Below are 24035 nucleotides of genomic sequence, written 5' to 3' on the forward strand. Positions count from 1 at the left end.
CCTTTGCAGCAAATAAAGGATAACTGCGATGACAGCAGTACGGCCGAGATTGTGACAAAAAAGGTTTAAATGTACTGCAGGTGGAATCTGAACAATGTCACTAATTAACTTGGGCATTTTACAACCGACTGGCATAACGTCCTCATCTCTGCCCGACCCCATCCCTGCCCAACACTTGTGGCACCTTTACTGCAGTGACCAGCCTAGAGCTCCGAGGTGGGGCACTGCGCTGGTCCCTTTGATGGCAAGCCTTTGCCACCCAACCCAATTTAGTTCAATTGTGTACTGGTCTTTCACAATTACCCTTTAGACTACCAAAAATATCTTTCTGCTCTCCAAATAAATTGACATTTACAAGTGAAAAGCCTTTCCCTTTTAAAATCCTGGGCGGATCAAAGCAATTGCAGTGTATGAGGAGTTTGTCCTAAACACAAAATGGGGGCCGAGCAGGAATAGGCAACTTCTGGTCAGTTAACTGCACTGGTGAGTGAAGCCCATATAAATGATGGTCCGTGAAGACCAGTCTCTCAGATCTGGCTGTTGTGTGGAGAAAGGGTGGCTAGGAGCTGGGCATGAGTTACCACAAGGGGTATTCCCGGAGTACAAAGAATGTGGACAATAGGAGTACAAGTGGCGAGAGCTCTGCATTTGGAAGGAAAACCTGAGCAGAAGTAAAATAGCAGCAATGAGGTTTGTCAAATGGGACTTTTTTTATTGTGTGTTCATGGTTTGACAAAAAACCTCACAACTTTAAGAAATAAAATGCAAAATATAACACTTGACCACCCAATCGAAACACAACACAAAAATGCAATAAGTTAATCTATACAGCTCACAGAAACTGCCTTCCAATAAACATTTCTCAAAAATTGATCTTGGTTACACAATCTAAAATTACTAATTTAATTGATACCTTGGAAGGACAATCTGCTAGGAGAAGATACAGGGTTTCAACCGTGGCCTTATTACAAAGTCTGCACACTGTTCACATGTTCCACTTCCATTTTCCTTTTTTAGATCGTTTAAATCTCCTAATGCGCACTAAAGGTTTCCTCCATTTTGGACACAGGAACCTCTTGATGTATGATTTACACTCAATCATACATCAAGAGGTTCTCAATCAAGGGCCTCAATACATCCTATGTTTTGATATAGGACATACTCTTGTCCTATTCCAGGCTGAATTGCAAATCGCTTTTTTCATTTTCAGTGGGGACAGTTCAAAGGTCTCCATCGATCAGTCCATGTTCTTCAGTAACCCAACTGATCTAAAAACAGTGCAGGGTTTACTCCATTAGAAGGTTCAACTTATAAAGAAATCTCCTGTGGGATCAAGATTTTCCTAAAGAAGGCTAATATTTACCACTTTAGCTGTGCTCCCATAGATAAACCCAACTCTTGACAGATAACAGACACTGGAACGCATTTAGGCACACCCAAGACCTTATGCTGGATTGAGCCCTGAAAGACTTGATAATCACTTAGAATTGAAAGAGGAGATCTCAGTATCGTAAAATAAAGCAGGCGTTACCTTCGCTCTAAATAGTCGATTACGGTAACAGGGAACATTTAACAAACTTGTTAATTCAGGCTGTGTAAATATCACATTTACTCTTCAAAAAGAAAATGCTTCATTTTATGCAAGTGATTATAAATAGTAATGGCATAATATCTGTACAATAGAGTCCACAGAAAAGAGTCCATAGAAAGTTGCATTTCTTCAGATTCCCACAGTACATAAACTTTTTTTGCATGGAGTTATTTTATGGCTGAGCACGACTAATCAAAAGAATCTAAAGTGCGTTGGAGCCCTTTCGGGGTTCGCATCAAAGATGACAACATCCATGGGCCATGTAATGAGTCATTTCTATAGCACCCTTCACCATTGGTATGGTCACAACAAGCTGTAGGTTGAAGCTCTTGGGGGACCGAAGTCCAAGGTATGGGAAATTCAAGGAGTTGCTAGTGTGTGCATTATAGCCAGTGCGAGGATAAAGGGTGGCCAACTCCCTGATAGTGTTAACGTGCCTTATTGAGGAGGATCAGCTTTGGCCCCTCTGCAGCCAGGCACTTAGCTCAGAGATGGTGATAAAGTGCAGATGGCAACATACATCCTTGCTGAACTCCTCAACCAGTTGGTATTGGCTTGGACAAATCCCTGTCCATCCAGCCTCACGTGCACATTAGTGTCGGCATGGATGGCAACCGGGAGCTTCCATTGTCTAGTTTTCCAGAGGGTAACCACATCAAAAGCTGCAGAGAGATCCACACCCTACATAGATTAGTCTCTGCTCTCAACTCATGGATTTAATTATCAGGTAAAGTGAAAATCCGTGTAGCTGCATCCCCCAGACACCTACTGAACCCGGATTGGTTTACATTAAATCTGCCAATAGAATTAGTCCAAGAAAGCATTTTTTCCATGACTCCGTAATAAATCTGCGTTCCAAAATATTCCTGAGAAGGGATTTCAGCCCAAATTCACTCGATTTCTACAAAACACAGGGGAAACTAGGCAAAAGAGGGGGTACACTAAATTTGTGTCTAGCATGTGAAAAATGCCAACAAAAATAGTAATTGGAACCCGGTGTAATTCCAGTTCCAATGTTGCAGCCCCCACAACTACAACTCACACCCACCTAGCAAAGAGGAGATCTGCGGATCCTCCAGTGTTCCGTGCAAAGAATACTTCAGGCGGCCCAAGACGATGCACCCAGATAACCAACTAAGACAGGACCATTGCAGGGAAAGCGAGGCTTAAAGACAGGCCAGAAACTATACTAGATATAGAAGTTAAAAAACGGACAGGAATTTTCTCGAATAGTAGTCGACATTTTTAGCCCGTAAAGATTAATTATGGTGGAAATATGGCATGATCAATTCAAAACTGAGCGCAAACCTGTACTGTTGGCCAAGAGTTGCGTTTCAAAGGCAGCAATAAGGAAACGAGAGCATCAGGGCCGTTGCCATAGCACCAACCATGCCCTTGGTAAGAGCATTTCTGCAGAAAACACATGGGTTCACTTCGACCAGAACATGGCCCGATTTCATATATGGCATCTGCAGGGTCAAACATAGCAATGAAGCAATATGCCCTTTTAGCAGAATTTTATAAATTTACAAGGAAACCCAAAACACACCATCTAAGGCCACCGGCCCCATATTGCTTTACAAGTCAAGCAAAGCATGGCCTCCGGGTACAGGAGGCTGTTTATCCTGCTCCAGGGGTGTTGCTACGTCTGGAAAAGGTCCGGGGCTACACAGCACTTTCGGGACGTGGGGCTAGCAGGCCTTTTGGTTGTATCCCCTGAGCTTTTCTCTGGGGTTACAACCAAGAGACCTGGGGCTATAGCCCCTCTCAACCCCCCATCCGCCGACCCCAGCAACGCCTCTTTCCTGCTTGAAGGACTGAAGCCACTGTTGAAGCATTAAGAAAACACACTGGACATGCTCACTTCTGCTACCTCACCCATTATACTAGTCCGCTAGATTTGAGGGCGTTCCGCTGAGGACATCAATTGCTCTGGAGAACAAGAGTGCCATGCTGCTACTCCCAAGGCCCCTTTTATTTTCGTGGTCTGACTTCTCCGGTGCCTCCTAGGTAGTGCAGAGCACACTACCTTTAGTGAAAACCCAGCCCAAAGGTAGCTTTTATGCACTGAAACGGAAAGCCTTTCCCTCAAAACCCAGGGCTGAATATGGGAGTAGCCACGTTTCTGTCCTCAACGGACAGAAATTCACTGGTTGGTCGCAGCCTTGTGGATTAACGCCCAACCAGGGACCATACTCTAAACATGCACTACAGAGAGCAGGAGCCAGAGGACGTGAACCGGGTGCCATGTGGCCACAGATGCGGAGCTGCAGTACATTTTGGATGAATGCAGTGACAAGACCGAGCTATGTCAAACGTATGCATGTCTGCAACTTCCGCCACACCCCCTTTCAGCAGGGCATCCCTCAACAAACCTAAGCATTACCAGGTCATCACCCATTGGATTGATGGGAGCCATTGTCTCATACACTGCTCCTAGATGATTAAAACCGGGATTTGCTGCTAGTCTCCTTGAACCAGAACATGGACTAGCCATAGTACAAAGAAACTGCCGACCACACCAGACCGCAAGTCATGCACTCGATTCTTCAGATAAGGCGCTGTGTAATCTCAAATGCATGGATTTAAGCATAGACTATTACCCACTTAGACTGCAGGAGAAGTAGGCCAATCAGCCACTAAAGTCAGTCTCTTCCTGCCATTTCCCATGAAAGAAGCCACACCATGCAATGAGGAATTTCAGCTCACGGATACTCCTTGGACACCGTATGAAGTGCACTCCGAATTCCTACTATCCCATGCCACTAGTGGGAGCAGGCCTCAAGTGTCTGTAGCCCAAGAATTCCCAGGCCCTCAAAAACTGTGCCATGCATTCGTGCGATTAGTTATGGTTCATTTATTTGCACATTAAGTTTAAAACATGTTGAAACAGGATTAACTCAAGTGTGCAGAATAAGTGAACGAAAGAGGTGAGGAAGATCACACAAAGGCCAGCAGGAAAAATGTTTGGGAGGTTTCCGAACATGAATGTTCATTAGAAAATTCAACCAAATACTTTAGAGGTTAAGCAAGTAAGGATACAGTAGATGTACTTGACATTGTCCATGCATCAACTCACCTCCCCACCACACCCCCAAACACCACAGGTACTGAACCTCTCAACCAGGACTGGAAGAGCTTCAGACATCCAATACAGGACTCTTCCACCACACACCACTGGTTCTGATGAAGTTATTTATACTTGCCTCCAGCCATCAAGTACTCCCTCAGGACAGGCAACCGGAAGTTCCCAGCCAATGTAGCAAGGTAGGATTTGATGCCAGGAAACTTCACCGAAAAGCCTGTGGCTTCAGTACCAAAGTTGCAGAATGCGCCCAAGCCCATGATTCCATGAGGGTGATATCCAAATATGTAATTTCGGCTTGGGAGCAAGGTGTGGGTCTTAACCAACTGAAAGAAAGACATTGTAGTGTTATGTTGCAGAAAATGAAAGGTCAGCATCCCACTTTTCTGCTCCATTTTATGGTACGTCGCTAAAGTATTCCCTGTAATCATCCCACTGTTGGACAGTACCCAGCAGGTCACTCATATGGCAGGTCAAAACAAATCAAAAGGAAATTAGCTAACCCGTAGAATAACTGACGTATCAACTTCCGGGGCACCAGTGGTCCAGGGGTGAATATCGGTTTCTAAACCATCAATCAGCCACACCTCAATACACCAGAAGGGATCCTTGTCCAATTTTGATAATGTGGACAGAACGGCAGGCTCTGAAAGGTCTTGTATCGTTGGTTAAGTTGCAACAAAGCAAAGATACCCAACAATAAAAAGGAGTGTCCCGCCAAGGTTGTAATAAACATATCCACTTTATTAATCAAAACAGACAGTCTAACGCTACGAAATACAACCCATCCTTTAAAGTAATGCAGAGGAAAGTTTCAAAGTAAGAAAAGGGATGCACTCTGGATACTGACCGGAGGGTAGTCTGTATGGTTAACCACAACAGTAAGGTTTCTTGGCTTTAGCAAAAAGGGAGCAATGGGAAATGTCTCTAGAGGCCTTATGGGAAGGACAAGGGAGACAAAACCACAATTTACTTTGTGCTGTAGATGTTTTGTGCTCAACTGGGTCGATGCAGCTTCAGGGCTCTATGCAGGCCTCTGGAGTTTGAGACAGGAGTCGGCTGCAGGCATCAGGTGGCAAGACGGTTCAGCGAGCAAAGCTTGACTAATGGCTGCAGACTGGCCAACACGGCAGCTCAGGCTCGGGAATCATCGTCTCAGCACTGGTCGCGATGTCTGGTTTCGGTCAGTGATGCGGCATGACAACCATCAGCTTGCAGGTCCACAAACTCAAGTGGTTCCAAAAGTTCCTTTAAGGCGGACAGCCCAAAGCTGAGAGTGGTGCAGGCAGCTGCCTTGTCTTTGGTTGTAGGTTCAGAGACCTGCTGACACTCCTTGTCCAGGGAGCTTTCAGCAGAGCCTAGCAGGGCACACAGTGTGCTGGCTGTGTACCAATTCTGGAGCGGATGGAGGGTCCTCGGTGTTCTTCATCTCCCTCTGTTCCCTGGAAAAAGATAAGGGGCAGTTTCTTGCTTCCCTCTTTGGATGTTTTGGCCTTCCTTCACAGGAGGAATCTGTAAGGCAGACTGTACCTTCAGCCAGTGTCCAAGGAAGAGTAGTTCTTTCCTACTTCTTGTTAGGTCTTCAGATGATCTGCCAAAAGATGGGCTCAGCCCTTTTTAAAGTCAAGTGGGCCACATTTATTGGTGTAGGCCAAGCCTACCTTAACCAATCCTGCGGTCCCTACCAACTATCTCCTGTATGTGTGAGGTCATAACCAGAGCGCTGCAACAGGAAAGGTAAAGCAGTGAAAATGTGTGATACCAAGTCCCACCCATCTTCCTGTCTATTGTTGATCAATGAGTCTTAGTTAATGGATCTCTGTGATTTCTGATTAAAGCAGCAGGTATCCCTTGAAGCTGCGCCAAGACCAGACCACATTCTCGTACCTTATGATGGGGTCCCCCCTCCCAGGGGGGGGGAACTACTGTAAACAATCCCAGCCATGACAGCTCACGGTCATTGACACCTAGCGCAGGAGCTGGCTTTAGGTGGCCAGTTACATATGAAAGGTTGTTGGGTTTCTTGTTTTTGTTAACCTCTACAGCCAGGCCCCATGGCAGCCTATTTGAAGTACCCTCTAATGGTATGCTTATTGCTGGGACCAGCTGCAGGGCCCAAACAAAAGAGCAAGGCTGATACATAGAGCCTTTGTTAGTTAATCCGGCTGGCATGGCAGGGGGAAGCTTGGTCTTCCCTTTTCTGGAGAGGACTGTACTCCTGGCTGTCACATTCCAACTAAATAGGACAGGGCGGACTGTGCCTGTAGGCTGTGTCCACCCAGAGTATACAGGTCTTATGTTTGTCATTGTGTGAGCATAGGAAAATGTGTGCGGATTAGCCCCACACATTTTCCTGAGGTTGGTTTTCCATCATTCCACTTAATTAAAAATGTCAAAAACCAAACCTAGGCGAGTTCACACCCACCATGTGTATGGTCGAATGCCTCACAATAACCCTACCAGCGAACAATTAAATGTTCCAGCCAAAAGGCGCATAGGGGATTTAAAATATTGGGCAGTGCAGCAGTGTTCGGGCTGCCCTAGAATTGTGGTATGTATGGAGAAAGCAGCTTGTCAGTGTTGATTGGGTAAGGGCCACTACCACCCAGGACACTTCGACTTAAAGTCGATTCTGTTTTCTTGACAGTCTTAATGCAAGACTGCCACATTTACTGCATGTGTGTTTGCATCTGACCCTCGTTTGAACACCCAGCTGTGGGCTAACCCGTGACCCCAGTTGAAATGTCCACAAAAGCCCACACTCCTGCTCTGGCGAAAGGACTGGCCTGCTAATGCAGACCGGTTACAAATTCCCTTGCTGCTACCATTGTGTATTAATGGTAGATATGAGAGGTCCGGCCATATCACATTTGACTTCAAACCATGGTCATTGGGACCACACTTCACTGGGCAGGTATGATACGCGTTACGAATCCTCAGCAAGTCCACTTGACCCCCGGGTCACCAGATACCTGATAGAGACCAGCCCGTGGAAGCCTGTTAACCAATTCCTGCCAGTTTCAGAATCTCCATTCTGAGCATCTTTAGAGGCGTGGGGACTATGCTAGGTCTAGACACCTGCGCCAGAGTTCCCTCCATTACCACTTACCCCGGCATTTGCTATTACATACAGTAACATTCCCACACAGCAGTTGCTGCTCTTCAGTGCCATCTCGTCTTCTGGCTGCAAAGACTTCTTAAATATACTTTTAGTTTGGTAGTAAGTGGCTTCAGGAGCAGTTGACTTAGCAACAGTCTTTTTGAGGGCGTCCTTTTGCTGTTGCTGGTTTCCTTCTCTGGCATCGGCTCAAGAGTACAGTAACTGCGGGGAGGCGACATGTTATGGGTCCCTGCCAAGTGAGACAGCACTGTGCCACAAAAGTTGGCGCAAACCCCCCCCCTTTCACCCACATTCAAGAGTCCCTTTTCCAGCCTTCAGCTCAGCGACTGCCGTTTCAAAAATTGCTGTAAATAAGAGTGTTGAAGAGTGCTGGGTAAGAACTTGGGCTCTCATGCACCCCCTCAGTAGGTGTCCGCTGGTGCCATGCACCTCTACAGCTGAGCCATCCATTTGATCACCTGGCAGATGTCAAACTGACATGGTCTTTGCTCGGCACCGATCATGTACAGCCCAACTGACCGATTAGGTCTGTTCAAAAAGCAGCTGACCTAATTTTGAGTTTTGTTCAACTGCACAAACAAGTACATGCTCTTAAGATGAGCTTTCAAGTTGGTTGACCAAGGCATGGAGGTTTACAAGAACTTCACCTATGAGTCCATCAAGAGACATCCAGAGAGCTCCGTTCTGCCCAAGGGATCCACTCATTTTCTTTGATGCCTCAAGATGAGCTGGCAGCACCCCTCAAAAGCGACCCCGGAATGTTAATGGTGGGAATTGACATAGGGATCATTCCATTGGTGGCCAATGATGGGTAAAAAATATTTTTTACAACAATGTTTGGAGGCCGCCAGGGGGCGCAGGCAAGATGGCCACGAGACGATAGCTCCGCACCCAGCCCCGGGAAACTTGCGGAGTTGAGTAGGAAGGAGCCCATCCCTCACAAGCCTCTCATAAAAGGCAGTGTGAACCCTTGCCCCCTCAGGGGGTCCAAACCAGGAGTTTCTACGACACCTACCGGCCGAGTTCGGCCGCCCGGGGTCTCCGCGGCCCCTCCCCCCGCAGTCCCAAGCAACACGCAGGCAGTGCACGCCAAGGCCGCAGCAGAGAGCAGGAGCGGGGAACCACCATGGCCGCCTGCAGGCGTGTACCCACTTGGAGTGAGGATAAGTCGGGGGCAGGGGACCCTAGCGGTTCCGCCACGCCCCAAGGCCTCTGGTGCCCTGCTCCCGGGCGTGGCGAAGCGGTGCGGGGCCGACGTGAGGACACGCTCGACACTGAACGTAGACGCCTGAGGAGCTGAACAGACCCACATCGCCCCGGCAAGATTCGAAGCACCCTGACACTCTACTCATCCACAGGCGAAGTTGAACGGGCCCGCCTATCCGCACACCAGAGCTCCCCAGTCCGAGCCGTCACGGGAGCGCGCCCACACTACATCTGACTGGGGACATTGGAGACTGCACATTCCAGGTGAGAGGCCCTCGTGCCAGGACTTCATGAATTGGCCCTCACGAGCGCCACTTGACTAAAGGGTCCCCCCCCCATACCCTGCCACAGAGAACCCCACCGACCATGACCAGCCATCCAGTGGTTTCCCTAACCACGGGGAGGGATAAACCTGCTCCCCCACTGGCGCTGAAACCATTGAGTTACTCAGCTAGCACATCCATAGACCGTCACTCCGAGGGCACCTCCCCACCGTGGATAGCTCCGGTTTCTCTTGGTCTCTCCCCCTACACCAGCCCATACTGATGGAACCCTTGGCCAAATTGTTTAACTAAATCTGCAACAAAGAGACGATCCCCCTGCCCCCACATTCCTACAGGCCCTCAACTCGGTAATCCCCAAGCCAGGAAAAAAACCCGACAGAGTGCGGCTCCTATAGGCCCATCTCCCTCTTGAACCTCGATGCTAAAATCTTTGCCAGGATCCTGGCCACTCGCCTGGAGAAATGCTTGCCCCACCTGGTTCACCCCAGATCAGACGGGCTTCATATTAAATAGACAAGCCTCGGACAACAAGCGCAAAACCCTCCATGTGCTGCATTCAAGGGAAACCCGGGACGAGGGGGTCCTCCTGCTGTCCTTGGATGCAGAAAAGGCCTTTCACCGGGTGAGTTGGGCCTTCATGGGGGAGGTCCTCTCGGTAATCGGGATGGGCCAGAGGTGGTTGGGATGGATGGTGGCACTATATTCCGCCCCCACGGCCAGGGTGGCCGCCAATGGGATGGAATCGGAGGCCTTCCCCCTGGGGCGAGGAAAGAGACAGGGTTGTCCACTATCCCCCCCGATATACGCCCTTGTCATGGAACCCTGGGCGATCTCGGTGCGCAACAATGAGGCTATCACTGGAGTTCAGATGGGCGGCTCCCACTGTAAGATCAACTTCGCTGATGACGCCCTCTATGTCACTAAACCGTCAGACGATCCCCATGTGTTGCGGGCATTGGAGAGTAATGGGACCTCTCGGGGTACAAGGTTAACCTGGGCAAATCTGTGGCTTTTATGGGGGGGGTCGACTATCGGAAACCGAGAAGGAGTATGTGGAGGGTCTCCCCTTCCAATTGCAGAGAGAGGGGTTTCCGACACTTGGGAATTCAAATTACACCTGACCCAAAGGACCTCTTCCTGAGCAATTTCACCCCTTCGTGGACAGAGGTCAAGAGAGATCGAGAGGGGGCGGTCTCGGGGTTCTCATGGATGGCACGACTCAACCTGATCAAAATGGTGGTACTTCCCAAATTTCTATTCCTCTTCCAGATGCTCCCCACTCAGGTCCCCACCGCGTTCCTACAGTCAATGAAACGCACCCTGCTCAGGCTCTTCTGGGCGGGAAAGAAACATAGGATTTCCTACGACGTCCAAGGAAGACGGAGGGGTGAGATTCCCAGATTTTGACATACTACAGGGCCTCCCAGTTGAGGATTCTGGTCGACCACTTCAACCCTGGGTCAGAAAAGCAATGGGTGGCACTGGATAATAGGCTACTCGCCCCGGTCACGCTCGACGAGTGGTTGTGGGTCCCTAGAGCACACATCCCTAGGCGGGTTCTGGACCACCCGGTACTGGGTGTTCTGTGGTCCGTCTGGAAGGAGGGGAGATACTACAGATGGCTCACAACCTGGCCCTCTCGGTTGAGTTGAATTTGGGCGCCACCATTCATGGCCAAAGTAGCGGAGTCTGCCGCATATCAGAGGTGGTACGAGGCGGGCCTCATTAGGGCATGCCACTTGTGGGTGGGTCCTTCATGCCCCTTCTGAATCTGGAGCAAGCCCTGGGGCTGGGCAAGCTATCACCTTTCCGCTACCTTCAACTGAAGGGAGTCTTCTCCGATCCTCATGGGGGGGGGGGAACCCTCAGGAGGGAACTCACGGACTTCGAGAAAACTCATCTCCACGCGAGGCTACGGGGGGGTAGGCATATCCCTTTTGTACAAGCTCCTCGCTCTCGATACCTAGGGATCCCCCGCCAGCACGGACACAATGGTAAAACGATTTGTGCACGGCAATAGATGACAAAAGGTGGACTAAAATGTGCATCCGGGCCCACCGCTCAATGACCTTCCCCCAGTACAGACACCAAGCTCTAAAGGTTTTACACAGATGGCTCTACCCTCCACAGTTGATAGCCAGAATGAGCCCGGGTTACGACCCTCACTGCTGGAAATGCCGAAAGGATAAAGGGGACTACATGCACATGTGGCGGTCTTGCCCAAGGGTGCAGTCATATTGGGGAGAGGTCCTATCCTGGATCAGGGGGGATGGAGTTACTAGGCCCCTCTGTCCCTGGTTGCTTCTATTTGGCATTGAGGTCGGAGATGACCAGGAGGACACCCAGGGCCACATGTTACAGGTCATGCTTGTGGCAGCCAGGAGCTGCTTGGCCCAGAAATGGAGGAACCCGCACATGCCCGAGGAGAAGGAATGGGTTGAAAAGGTTCGGGCGATAAACGATAGTTTCTAACCCATGTCCTGGATGAATCCAGAACATTGAGGAACTCTGGCTCCCCTTCTTTGAAAAGTACGAGCGGCCGACCTGAGGGGTGAGCCCTTGATCTGTTGGCCTGTTCTGGGGACCTCATAGGTACCTGTTGTACGAGGCACGCGCCACCTCACGGGGTGCTGCTAGGTTGAGCCCTAGACTGTGTGCACTAGTCTATTTGACAGTCCGAACTTAAAAATGCACAATGCAAGACAAGTTTGAAATCGACACCTGTTCACTGGCTAGGGGAGGGTGGGGGGGAGAGAGAAAGGGTTATTGACAACGTTTTTCTGGGAATGGAACCGAATTGAAATGATAGGTTTTTGTAATAACCTAAAAAAGATGCCAAAAAAATTATATTTTAAAATATTCACAGGCCATCCCTCCCATCTGTACCCCAATGCAATAGTTTCCACTCACATGGGGTGCCAAAGCAACCCTACAGGTCTAAAAATACCCAATTACATAGACATGCACAGGGGTTGTAGCATTGACAAGTACGCTTCCTGAGCGTACTCAGTTTTAACACTGAGAACGTGCACAACAAAATGCAGCTCCAAGCAGGCTAACCAAGGTTCTAACATTCATGAAATCGGTAATCAAAATACATCGAGTCACCTGTAGGATAGTCCCGATTACAGCTTTTTGGCAAAACTGGGCGTGCCATACGCGATCAGCACAAATGATGCATTACATTTCTACAACCATCTTGAATACCAGGGTCCAAAACCAGCTTCTGGCTGTCTGGCCACACCCATTAGGCAGAAGCTACCGCAGGAGGGAGTACATAACACACTGCAAATGTAACTTGCACAGGAGAGGCAAACTAACTTTTTGCACATTATGTATGATCCATCAAGTTTAAAATGGGCCCCAAATCTTTATTAAAATACTCCATGTGACATATGCAGGTGTGTAAGGTACCAGTGGGCCTGGTGAGCCAAAATCAGCTCCTGGCAGCTGATGCAGAGTTTAAGTTAACCAGGCTCCCTGTCCTAGGTTAGAAGCAGAAGCTAAATCGCGCCCAGCAATTTCGATCCCTGAATACAATTGCACAAATGACATGAAGGGCTGCCTGGCAAATTGTCAAGAAGGATGGGCTTGCTGCATGGCCCATGCTTCGTACCTTGTATCCTACAACACCAGGACCTTTCCAACTGGCTTGGATTGCCTTTGCTCCAGTGCGAACGTATGTGCAGAACCTTTGCAAGCACTAGCCATTGCCCACTCCCCATAACCCATCAGACCAGTTTCAGAAACGTATCATTGCCTACTGAACTAGCAACACACCTACTCGGATGGGCAGGCCCACAGACCGATGCCAGTCAAATGGCAATACACATGAACTGGTAAGGCATGGAATTTAAGTGAAGACAGGCAGTATAAAAGCCCAGGAATATAACCGAGTGATAAAGGAATGAAAGGAGGGGTGAGCAGCTGCAGAACATTAAGGATCAGGTTTATTGAATCCTGCAAACAAAGTAAGCCAGTGGGTGGGTAAAAAAAAGTAAACGGCCACTGAAAAGCTATTAAGCTTGAGCAACAAGTTGCTTATATAGTGGAAATGGGAAAACAAACAAGGGGATACTGCAAGGACTGAGGGAGGTGATGGCCTAGGGCCGCAGCAAAGGCAGCCTCCAACGTGTGCTGCAAAACGCCCGTTTCATGTACTGGATTAGTAGCAGTTTGGTTTGTGATAAGCCTGCCAACAGCCAATAGCTCGTGGGCCCCTTAAGGCCTATTTCAGCAGAAAAGTGAAAAAGAACCTGGGGTGGCACCCTCACTACGCGTGCCCCCCCTCAGCCAATTATGCAACAAGTAAAGGACTATCCAGACTCCAACGCAACAAAAGGAAAGGATCCTGCGGTATAGAGTAAAGGGCACCAAGAAGAAACCAAGCAAGAAACTAAAACCTTGGCTCAAAGGATCAACTGTTTCCCCCTGCATCAAGCCAGGGGATAGTTCGGAGGAAAAATGCGGCCTCTGCAGGTACGCGGTTAAAACCGATGGGAACAAGTGGAAAACACTTGCCTTGACGCAGACAGCCCGTTCATTGCAAAGCCAAGCATCCATTTTCCGGTAGTGATGGCTGTGGTGTTGCTCCTTTAAGAATGTGTGTCAATATTGTCATTACTGCCCATCAATAAAAGGAGCCTCAACCAGCACGTGCCGAGGTGCCACGGGTCTCATTTATTGGGCCTGCAGGCTGATGCCACGTGATCACGGTGCTGCACTGCTGGCCGACTCCGTGTGACCACAGTACTGCAGCCAACGCTGACGTGGGTGCCCACAGATCAGCATGTGTAATCCCCAGGCCAAATGCTGTTTTGTTCCGGGAGCCCTCGGCAACTGATGCCACGTGTGACCACAGCAACTGTCTGCTGGGTGCCCCCCCCCCCAATCAGGCTGGCCCATGAACTAGCCCACAACGATGCCAACTGACAGACCAAACGTACAACGTAGAAACTAAACCTAGTGGTGACAAAGACAAGTATTTTGCAAAGGGAAGAACATGCCCAAGGCTGCAGGGTGAGAAGTCTCAGAAACGGCGTACTGCCCTCGCACCATCTTTCCAAGTGCAAAAGTATTGGTGCAATGAAATTGGCAAAAGTATTTGTTATGCCAACGGCGTCACTAAATACAGTGCTTAAGAACACACAAACTAAAGATATGGCAGGCAGAGAGACTGGCCAAGAACACTTTAGTTGGGGATGCCCGCTTTACAAGCGCAGTTCTACCCAAGCAAACAACCAGGCCTCTACAGCACACCTGCTTTATGCGGATATATAGGAAAGGCGCCCAGAAGCGGAAGGCACGGCAAACAGACCGCCTTAGAAGGCAGGCTGGCAATTCACCGATTTGTTTCGCTTGACCACCAACAGTAGGCTATGCCCTGTGCTTCAAGTGGGATTAGAAATAAATGGGATGGGCTCTGTGGCACAAATACAGGTGTACTTAGGCCACGACCCCTAACGAGAGCCACCCCCCCTCTCCTAAGGGGGGTGGTAAAAGTAGAACTGGGGTGCACTGCCATCATTACCTTTGATGCACCAGCCTCTCCTAAACAAAGGGGCTGGACACACTAAAGGAGCGACACCAATGCGCACCAGCTCACACGCAGCAGGCAGCCCTTTCATTCAAGGAGCGCAACACTAACCACAGGCTCCTTGAATGAAGGGTCTGCCTGCAACAGGAGGGCCGACTGCCCAGCTCTCCTTTTGTTTCCGAGTACATGGTCATCACCCAGCATGGAGAGCTATGCAGTCCAGCTCTCCTTATATTGCAGAGTACAGAGACGCCAGGCAGCTCGCACTGCATGGTTACACCTGGTGCTTTCAGGGGTCAGTACTTCAGTTTAGAAAAAAGAAAAGGCGTGGCTGGGGCTAGTCTGGGGTGCCCTTTCTGGAGATTACTGTGGCTCGGCCCCGGTCCACTTAAAGTCCAGGTTATGTTCTTATCCTTCCAAATCCCGGGCTGCCTGAGTGGTAAGGTAAAGGCGCCTAGTCAGAAGCAATTGCTGAACTTTGGCTGTTGACGCAGGACAATGTACAGCCACGCCACCAGATAAGGAATGAGTCAGGATTAGCTGCGGCTTCCCCAGGCATCTGCCTCCCCAGAAGGCATGAATTGAGAAGATGCACCAAAGGCCGGAGTAAGGCAAAGTTCAACACAGTTAAACAGACTCCTAGACGAAGTCAACTAATCTCCAAGCACTAAATGCTAGATTAAAAGAGCAACAGTCAAACAAGGTGCAGGTGCTACGAATATGGGTGAACCATCACAGTTCAAAGGTCACTTGGTGTACACAAACACAAGTGAATACGCATTGGAGATTTTCCCCAACAGACTGAACGGAAAGGATGCAAGATGATAGCAGAAACTCATTTTAACCAGATTTCCCCGCCCCCCCCCCCCTAGGAACAAATTAAACTTAATTTCCATCGCAATCCAACCAGTCGGGAGAGTCAGGCCTCCACAGGACAAGTTAAGAGGGTTTCATGGTTTTAATTTGCAATTTAAGATGAGGAAGATCCCACAATTTGCCAACAATGGCACTTGTGAGTACAAAACTTCCACCAATACTTTCTCCTGTTGTGCAGCATTGCTCAATGTTCTGCAGGCATTGTCCACCATTTAGAACTCACAACCAACAGCAGCCACAGATTTAGCCTCACAGGACAATAGGCCACACATCCGTTAAATGTGCTAAATTTGCCAGAAAGCATTAAGGCGGTCATACATAAAGATTATGTATGAATGACATGCATGCTGTTAATGCTCCAATACTATTTTATATATAAAATAGGTTAAGTCCTAACAGTGTAGTTGATTGAGATTTCGAACATGCCCCCACAACAGGACATGTATGTAGATATTAGCCTACGGGCTTTTGTGGGTGGGCTAAGAATTTAACAAGTTATCTGAAGTCAGCCTTGGGTCATTTGCTTCTTTTCCATCCCAGTGGTGGTCAAACCTCCAAGCAAGTGCTGCTAAATGAAGGAAAGTAGCATACACCTGGCAGCAGGGGTGCAGGGGGTCCCTTCAGAGGTCACTGGATTGCATTTAACGTGCCACGGAGAAAACAAAGTGCCTTTCCTTACACAAGGTGGCACTGCAGCATGGAGGGAGCCAGGGTATAAACTGCACACTGAACCAATGGTAGCAGAGGGTGTCCTACTTGCAACGGGTAGCGCTACTAGAGAGTAACCAAACTAACCAAAGACAAGTGCAACAACAGCCCAGGTTTAGTGCGCATTGCAAGAATTGCCTTGTGCACTATACATTGGTGAAGTGCTAGGGTATTCCTTTTAGCACAGGCTCAGGTTGCATGGGTGCCTACTCTAACCCTAGGCAACCCTGGAATCCACTGAAGCCATGTCACTGCATTTTGTGACTTGCATTTAGAGGGGGCAGATTCTGATGCTGCGAGGGCAGTACGAGGGCTTGCCCCCACATTAGAATGGTCAAGCTCGTTCAGATCCAGCACCCCTTAAGCTTCCCTCCTTTTACCAGCCGACAGCAGGTTGAGCCGTCAATGTAAAGCTGCCTTCTATAACAAAACGACCATTTTGTTGGCCTTCAGGCCGACTATGGCATGGGAGCAGGAGAACTACATGGAAACCGAATATTCACTCCAGAACTAGACATCTCATAGAAGGCCGGTAACTACATCGTGTTCTGAAAGTGTTTAGCCAAGGACCTTACTTCTCACGTTCAACCAAAAGTCAAAGACCACGTGGGACCTCGTGCATCAGACAGTTTCTACTTCAGTACTTGGCTCAGTCTCCCGAGAAGCATCAGATCAGCATATAATGATCTAGGTAGATTGAATAATGTTAATCTCTGCAAAGGCAAACTGCCCAGTGTCTTTAGTAATAGGACCAACTAGCTGGCTACACCCGGGCCCCTGTGGCAATGGGACCACTAGCTAGCGACACCCGGGCCCCTGTGGCAATGGGACCACTAGCCGGAGACACCCGGGCCCCTGTGGCAATGGGACCACTAGCCGGAGACACCCGGGCCCCTGTGGCAATGGGACCACTAGCCGGAGACACCCGGGCCCCTGTGGCAATGGGACCACTAGCCGGAGACACCCGGGCCCCTGTGGCAATGGGACCACTAGCCGGAGACACCCGGGCCCCTGTGGCAATGGGACCACTAGCCGGAGACACCCGGGCCCCTGTGGCAATGGGACCACTTGCCGGAGACACCCGGGCCCCTGTGGCAATGGGACCTCTTGCCGGAGACACCCGGGCCCCTGTGGCAATGGGACCACTTGCCGGAGACACCCAGGCCCCTGTGGCAATGGGACCACTTGCCGGAGACACCCAGGCCCCTGTGGCAATGGGACCACTTGCCGGAGACACCCAGGCCCCTGTGGCAATTGGACCACTTGCCGGAGACACCCAGGCCCCTGTGGCAATGGGACCACTTGCCGGAGACACCCAGGCCCCTGTGGCAATGGGACCACTTGCCGGATACACCCGGGCCCCTGTGGCAATGGGACCACTACCCGGGTACACCCAGGCCCCTGTGGCAATGGGACCACTACCCGGGTACACCCGGGCCCCTGCGAGGCGATAGGGTAGGCGTTCGGTGGTTGTCCCAGAGGCCTAGTGCAGCTGAAGATTACTTCAGAAATACAGCTGTAGAGCCACTGGTGATGCTGCTGCGACAAAGATCAAAGTAGAGTTGAGGTTCAGGCTGCAGTGTGGTTTCAGACGCAGTGACAGTGGAGAGACCTTCGAGGCGCATTATCTTTGGATGGTAGCTTAGTTCTTGGCTTTCCACTGGTCTGAAGGGGCGGGTAGGCAAGGCCTCCCGTGAAAGTGGAGGCAGGCATGCGACTCACTTGGGCATGGTTGGCCCAGTGGAAAGGGTTGCACATGCGGTTGCCTCTGGTTGGTGGTGGAAGGGTCTTGTAATGCCAGGGGGTAATGCCACAGGGTACAGAGCAGCAAATCTTCCTGCAGTCTATAGAAATGGCGGCTCATGGGTTACAGGCACCTCCATGATCTTCATGGCAGCGCGGGTCCAACAAACAGCCATGTGCGAGACACCATAATCCAAACATTTGCAATAGATGCTTTGCAAATCAAATCATGGCGACCCCAAGAAACCTGCACAGTGATAGTCAATGACAAAGCTGCCACATGCGCAACACTGAGCACTACAAGCCTGTGAACGACACGGCTAGTGAAAAACATTCCAGGGACCACAAAGAAGGCCTCTTCGCCAGTCATTACCCCTACCTCTCCGACCATGCTTGGACCACACTGCAGACACCTTTCCCACTCCCAGCCTGATGGTGTGAAGACATGCCACCTTGTGGCAGCCCTGGGCCAGAGGAGACTACCACTACGAGGGAAGTTTAAAAATTGCATGTTGTGAACTAAATTTAAGTGTGCAAGAAAATGTACAGCACTACGTGTGTGGTGTTGACACGGAGGTAGCCCACACCGGCAGCTTGAACGTTCTATGCTCTTGGGGTTCCCTTTATCTCCTAACAAATGTTTCACAAGGCACGGCTGGTCCATCTTGGGCACTAAATGAACAATCATGAAAACATGTTTCACAGTGACATGCAGACATCAGGAGTGCAGCCATTAACGCCCCGTTTACTGTTGCTGGCCTGGCATCTGTTGATTTCTTCATGCATAACCCTATAGACATGTATGATTGCAACAGCCTTGTGCTAAATACTCCAATAACACATTTAGGAACATTCTTGGGGGGCACAAACCCTCCACTACATTTCTGGTTGGTTGAGTGAACCACGCTATCCTCTGCAAAGCAAGTTACGGAAACTGGCCACACATGATCAGCCACAACTGCTGGAGATTCAGGAGGAAGCCCAGAGTTCCTATGCAGAGCCTTCCATTATACGGGGGAATAGGGCCCAAGTGGCTAGCTCCGCTCCACAACAGGGCTGCGCGCTTTCAAATTCCTGGAGGCCAGGGAGTGGGCATCGCCAGATTCTGCTTTACTTTTGTGCTACTGCCAGGATCACTTGTAGATCCAAGTTTGCCAGAATCAGGAATGGTTTGGCCGTGTCTAGGGTTCAACTAGGCCTGCACGCAAAGTAAGACAGGCCATAGCCATGATTCTGTAGCCGACTTAAAGTATATGCGCGTGTTTTATGATAGCTAGATGGCTGGTGCGCTGCCTATGCAAGTAGACTTAATTGTCTGTCCTCACCCCCAACTCTATTTTTTGGGCACCATAATACTTTCCCCTGATAAGGGGAAGTGCTCAAGGTACCAGGACTCAAATACTTTCAATTTTACCATTCTTACCTTCTGTTACCAACAACATTCACCTTTATACTCTGTCTGGCCTGGACCATGGCACTTGTTCATTCCAACTGCAGACTCAGTCTATTCTGGAGTGAGTTAGAATGGTTTCCTCAACAGGTTTATAGAGATTTTCCCTAAGGGAGGGGAGAATAGCTCCGGGGCAATGAGTTGGTTTTATGTATTGGTCACTTGTTAGGGGCTTATACAGGAAGGAACTACTGTTCAAAGCGCCCACAGGGCAACAGGGGCTAATAGACAATGTCATTACAACGTTATAACGAAAAGATGCAATGCGGAGAGGACGAACCTACTATACCTTGTGAGTGTTCAGAATGTGCAAGTGCAGAGGGGAGAGAGGTGTCTGATAGGTGCTGTGATGCTCATGGAGAGTAGCAGTTGAAGTGCTATGAAGTGCTAGTGTAACTTCCAGTGGTGGAGGGAGGAGCCGAGGCAGGTGCAGAGGACGGACAGTAGCTGGGAAGATCAGATGTGGGAGATCAGGGCCAGAGGATGCATAAGGGCCCTGCACACCAGTCAAGCTACTGTGCGATTAGCAGGTCAGAGTGAGGGAAGGAAGAGGAAAAGAGGAAGGTCTTGAGGCTTTTCCGAACTTAAGGAGGTCCGGCTCAAGATGAAGGGGGTGGGGGCCCGTTTCACAGAATGGAGTCCACTGAGGAGAGCAATCGACCACCTGCTCTGTTTCACAAACCACTTCAACCGCAAGGAGTTGGTGTCGTAGGAGCACAGGTGTCTAGAGAGGGAGTATTTGATTAGAAAGAGTTGCAGGTAGAGTGGTCACCAGCCCCAGACAGCCTTGTGGATGATGCAGAGGAATTTTAATCTGTGCTCCGATCGGGAGCCAGTGGAGACTATAGGGTAGGAGAGATGCGGTCCCCGGGCCTGAAGCCAAGGAGAAGTCTTGCTGCCCTTTTCTGGATTAGCTGGAGAGGTCGCAAAGTGGATGAAGGTAGAGTAAGGAGGAGGCTATTGCAATAGTCAAGCCTAGAGAAAACCAGAGCCCGGGTAACAGGAGTCTTTCCTTTCAGACGGAACAGCTGAAAGTGGGACTCTTGATAACGTCCTGAGTATGAGGGAGGAAGGAGAGGCGTTTAAGAGCACTGTAAGGTTTCGGGATACCGTAGAGGAAGCGCGGGGGGGGGGGGTGCAAGCCCATGGAAGATGGCCATAGTGAAGGGAAGAAGACAGGTGCTGGGGTCCAAATAAGGAGGATCTCCGTTTTGCTGGCATGGATGCAAAGATTAGAAGTAGACCAGGACTGGATGGCGGAGAGGCAGCCGAGGAATGAAGGAGGGTGCGAGGGAGCCTGTAGGAGGTTTGAAGAGTTTTGTGTCAGTATAGCACTGAAGTTGGGGGAGAAGGAGGAATTGAGGCGTGCTAGCAGAGTAAGGTAGATGTTAAAGAACCAAGGCGAAAGACTCGAGCCCTGAGGGACGCCACAGGTGGAGGAAAAAGTATGGGAGGAGGGTGCCCAGTATGACTTTAGAAGGGCAGTCAGGAAGGAGGTAATCCAGTCCAGGTGGAGTGTTTGCAGAGTGTTGGGAGTATCCAGGCGTATCCTGCAATTACTGTGGCCGTGCTGAGAGATTCTGCTTTCACTCTATTCTCTTCACCACCTTAAAACACCCACTCCAGACATGGAGTGTTTGCAGAGTGTTCGCGGAGGTGACAGTCAGAGTGCTGCAAGAAGAGGATTGAAACTAACTATGGATCCGGAACTGGACCAGAGGAGGTCTACAGCATACCAGGCGAGTTTGAATGCCAAACCTTCCGTTCCAGAGTTTGCACGTCCCTGTGGTGTGCCAGAAGCTCCATCTGCCCCATACGGACAGTCCCTCCCCACCAAACCAGAGCGGCATAGACTTCAATGGCCCCGGCTCCCAAGCAGACCTTATCGGAGCATGAGAAATAGATCTCCGTCCTGACTCCCTTAACAATGGCCTGTTTGGCTTCCACAAACGGATCGTTGGAAGGAGGACCTCCCGATCAAATGATGCAGGGACTCATGGAAGATAGGTGCTCTGTGTCCAAGGATTCTTTGCCGACAAAATAGCTACCTCTCCTTCAAGAAAGCAACTAGGGCGATGTCTCTATTAAAATGCAAGCTATTGCCAGCAAAACAAGGAAAAATTAACAAATCGCGGGCTTGCGAACTAAAAAGCCGCCACTCAATTTCTGACTTAAGAAAAACTAAAATGGCATTTTAATTCTAAAGTCAGGCAAGGTACCGCCTCCCAGCTTGCTGAAATGCAAAGGACTTCTGTGATGTCAGACCCCCACAGAAATCGGATCTCAACCAACGATCTGCTGGGGATTCCGGGTAAACATTGGGGTAACCCTTCCAATGAAGATCTCTTAAGTAGCACAACACCCTCAAGTCTGAATGGAATGGTGCTAGCTTCGTCTTGGCCGTCTCAGCAGAGTCTTATTCGAATAATAAGACTACAGACTTGTAACAAGCCAAGGTTTCTAATCTGGACACAGTATAAGCAAAAATAGGCCTGTTGTACCAACTGATCTGGTATTCGAAGAGGACGCAACAATAGTGCAGTCATTGCAAATTAAAACAGCAGTCCCTCCGCTTAAGGGCTACCCATCACAGACTTCCGAGATGGCTCTCAGTTTGTGTACTGAGAGCCGCAGATACCAAATCATGTATTGACTTTGGATACTCAAACTCTGATACCAAGAACTTGCAAGGGACCTCATCAAGGGCTGTCGATGAGTGAATACCTCCCTTTGCCAGATCAGGATGCCATAAGAGGCAATGAGGACCCGTGGGACCATTTGTGGGTCCTGTTCCAAGTAGATATTACTATCCCAGGAGGCTAAAGAAAACTCCGCTCAGTCAGCCTGTATTACAAAAGAAAAAAGAAAAGAAATAAAATATATAAAATCGCCCAATTGGCATTACAAGTTTGCCAAGATTCTATCCAAAAGGAAGGGGAAATTACTCACGGGACATCCGAGAGAAGATGTGGAGAGAACTCAAATAACCACAAAATAATTAAGACTTGGGAACCGTCACAATCTATACATCCAGACAAGCAAACACTAGTGCTGGATGCACAAAGTAGGTCTGAATTAACTAGTGAAGTGGACTCCTCTGAAATGAGTCAACCAAACTCTGATGTTGAGAAGGTGCCTCAGAGGGCCAATAAAAAAAAATCTCCCCGCTCTAAATATCTGAAGCAAAGAGGACCCAGCCATACACCCGGCATGGGCCAATATCCTTCATGCCTCGATTCTTTCAGCAATCACCATCTCCTTGGCACCCTACCTAAAGTTATATGAAAATCTGAGTGAAAATTACAAGGACCAAACCACCTAGCGCCTTGATAAACTCAAAGTTAATCTACGTGGAATCCTGTATAGAATCTATTAGAGAGAAGAAAGGAAGAGGAAAAAAACAAAGATGGGTGTTATCCGATCCAAAAATCTCTGCTTATCTGTTTTGGCATCTTGCAGCAAGTCATTCACATTTATTTGGAGGTAGTTAGAGAAATTGCCTCCTGGTCCAACTCACAAAAGACCTCAAATGATGATTTACAAATTAACTTAAAGGAGGCGGGTGAGACTGGTTAAGAATCATATCTTCAGGATCCCCCAAATCGTTAAGAGGAATGGTGAGGGATAGAGATCTTGCTTTTCAAGAGCCTACTATGCCAGAAGTGAACCAGGATAAATGTACATCTAAAAACCTACAGAAAGTTAACACAACATCAACAGCTGTAGTAGTTCGTCCCAAATCCGCAAGGGCTGTCAAAAGCCAGATAACATTGAGAATCAGCACTGATATTTGCGACCCGAAGGAAGGCAGCAGAAATCTATTTTTGAGCAAGGTAGAAGAAACTGAACCAGGGCCACTTCAAGAGAACCAGGAAAAGCAAGGAAACCTAAAAATTTGAAATAAATCAGGGAAAGCCCTGTGGCTCATGTAGGTGCAAACCACAGTAAAAACAATATGAATTGTCACAACGCTCGAAAATTCAGGTTTGTCCAGGCTGATGGAAACCACTCCTCAGCCAGAGACACGTTCGAAGGTCCAAGACACCAGTTACCAACAAGAGGAACTGGAAGAGAGTGATGGAACCGATGGACCTATCCGTTTATGAAGATGACTTGTTCACCAAGGAGAAACATCCGAGGGTGGTCCAGGTCACACCCTCCCAAGAGCCAGAGGAGCAAAGTTTATCTGGGGTCTAACATTTCATCATCATGCCTTACTGTCAGAAAGAAGAGAAAATCTAAGGTCTCGGAATGACTGACGAATGCCCCCCTTCCCAGACAAACCTAATGAATTAACTACTTTTGAAGTCAAATCAGAATCGCCTCTCGACATGCCCAACAAAAACCAGGTGGGATAGTTCCAGTCAGAGTCAAAGGGACCTCGGGCGATCAAACCATAATGGAGCAAATAGAATGGACCTCGACTGGGACCAGT

The 24035-nt window shown here is 49.1% G+C and overlaps 1 protein-coding gene across 1 annotated transcript in view; it reads right to left on the reverse strand.

Moving 5' to 3' along the window:
- The window catches only part of DGAT2 (diacylglycerol O-acyltransferase 2), a 118154-nt gene that overhangs the window by 26603 nt on the left and 67516 nt on the right, over positions 1–24035 (reverse strand). The window contains exon 5 of the mRNA XM_069640057.1: positions 4798–5002. Coding sequence (XP_069496158.1) covers positions 4798–5002 — 205 coding nt within the window. The remainder of the gene's footprint in view (positions 1–4797; positions 5003–24035) is intronic.

Source organism: Ambystoma mexicanum, chromosome 7q (assembly GCF_040938575.1).
Source record: "Ambystoma mexicanum isolate Mex_15411 chromosome 7q, UKY_AmexF1_1, whole genome shotgun sequence".
Taxonomy (NCBI): Eukaryota; Metazoa; Chordata; class Amphibia; order Caudata; family Ambystomatidae; genus Ambystoma; species Ambystoma mexicanum.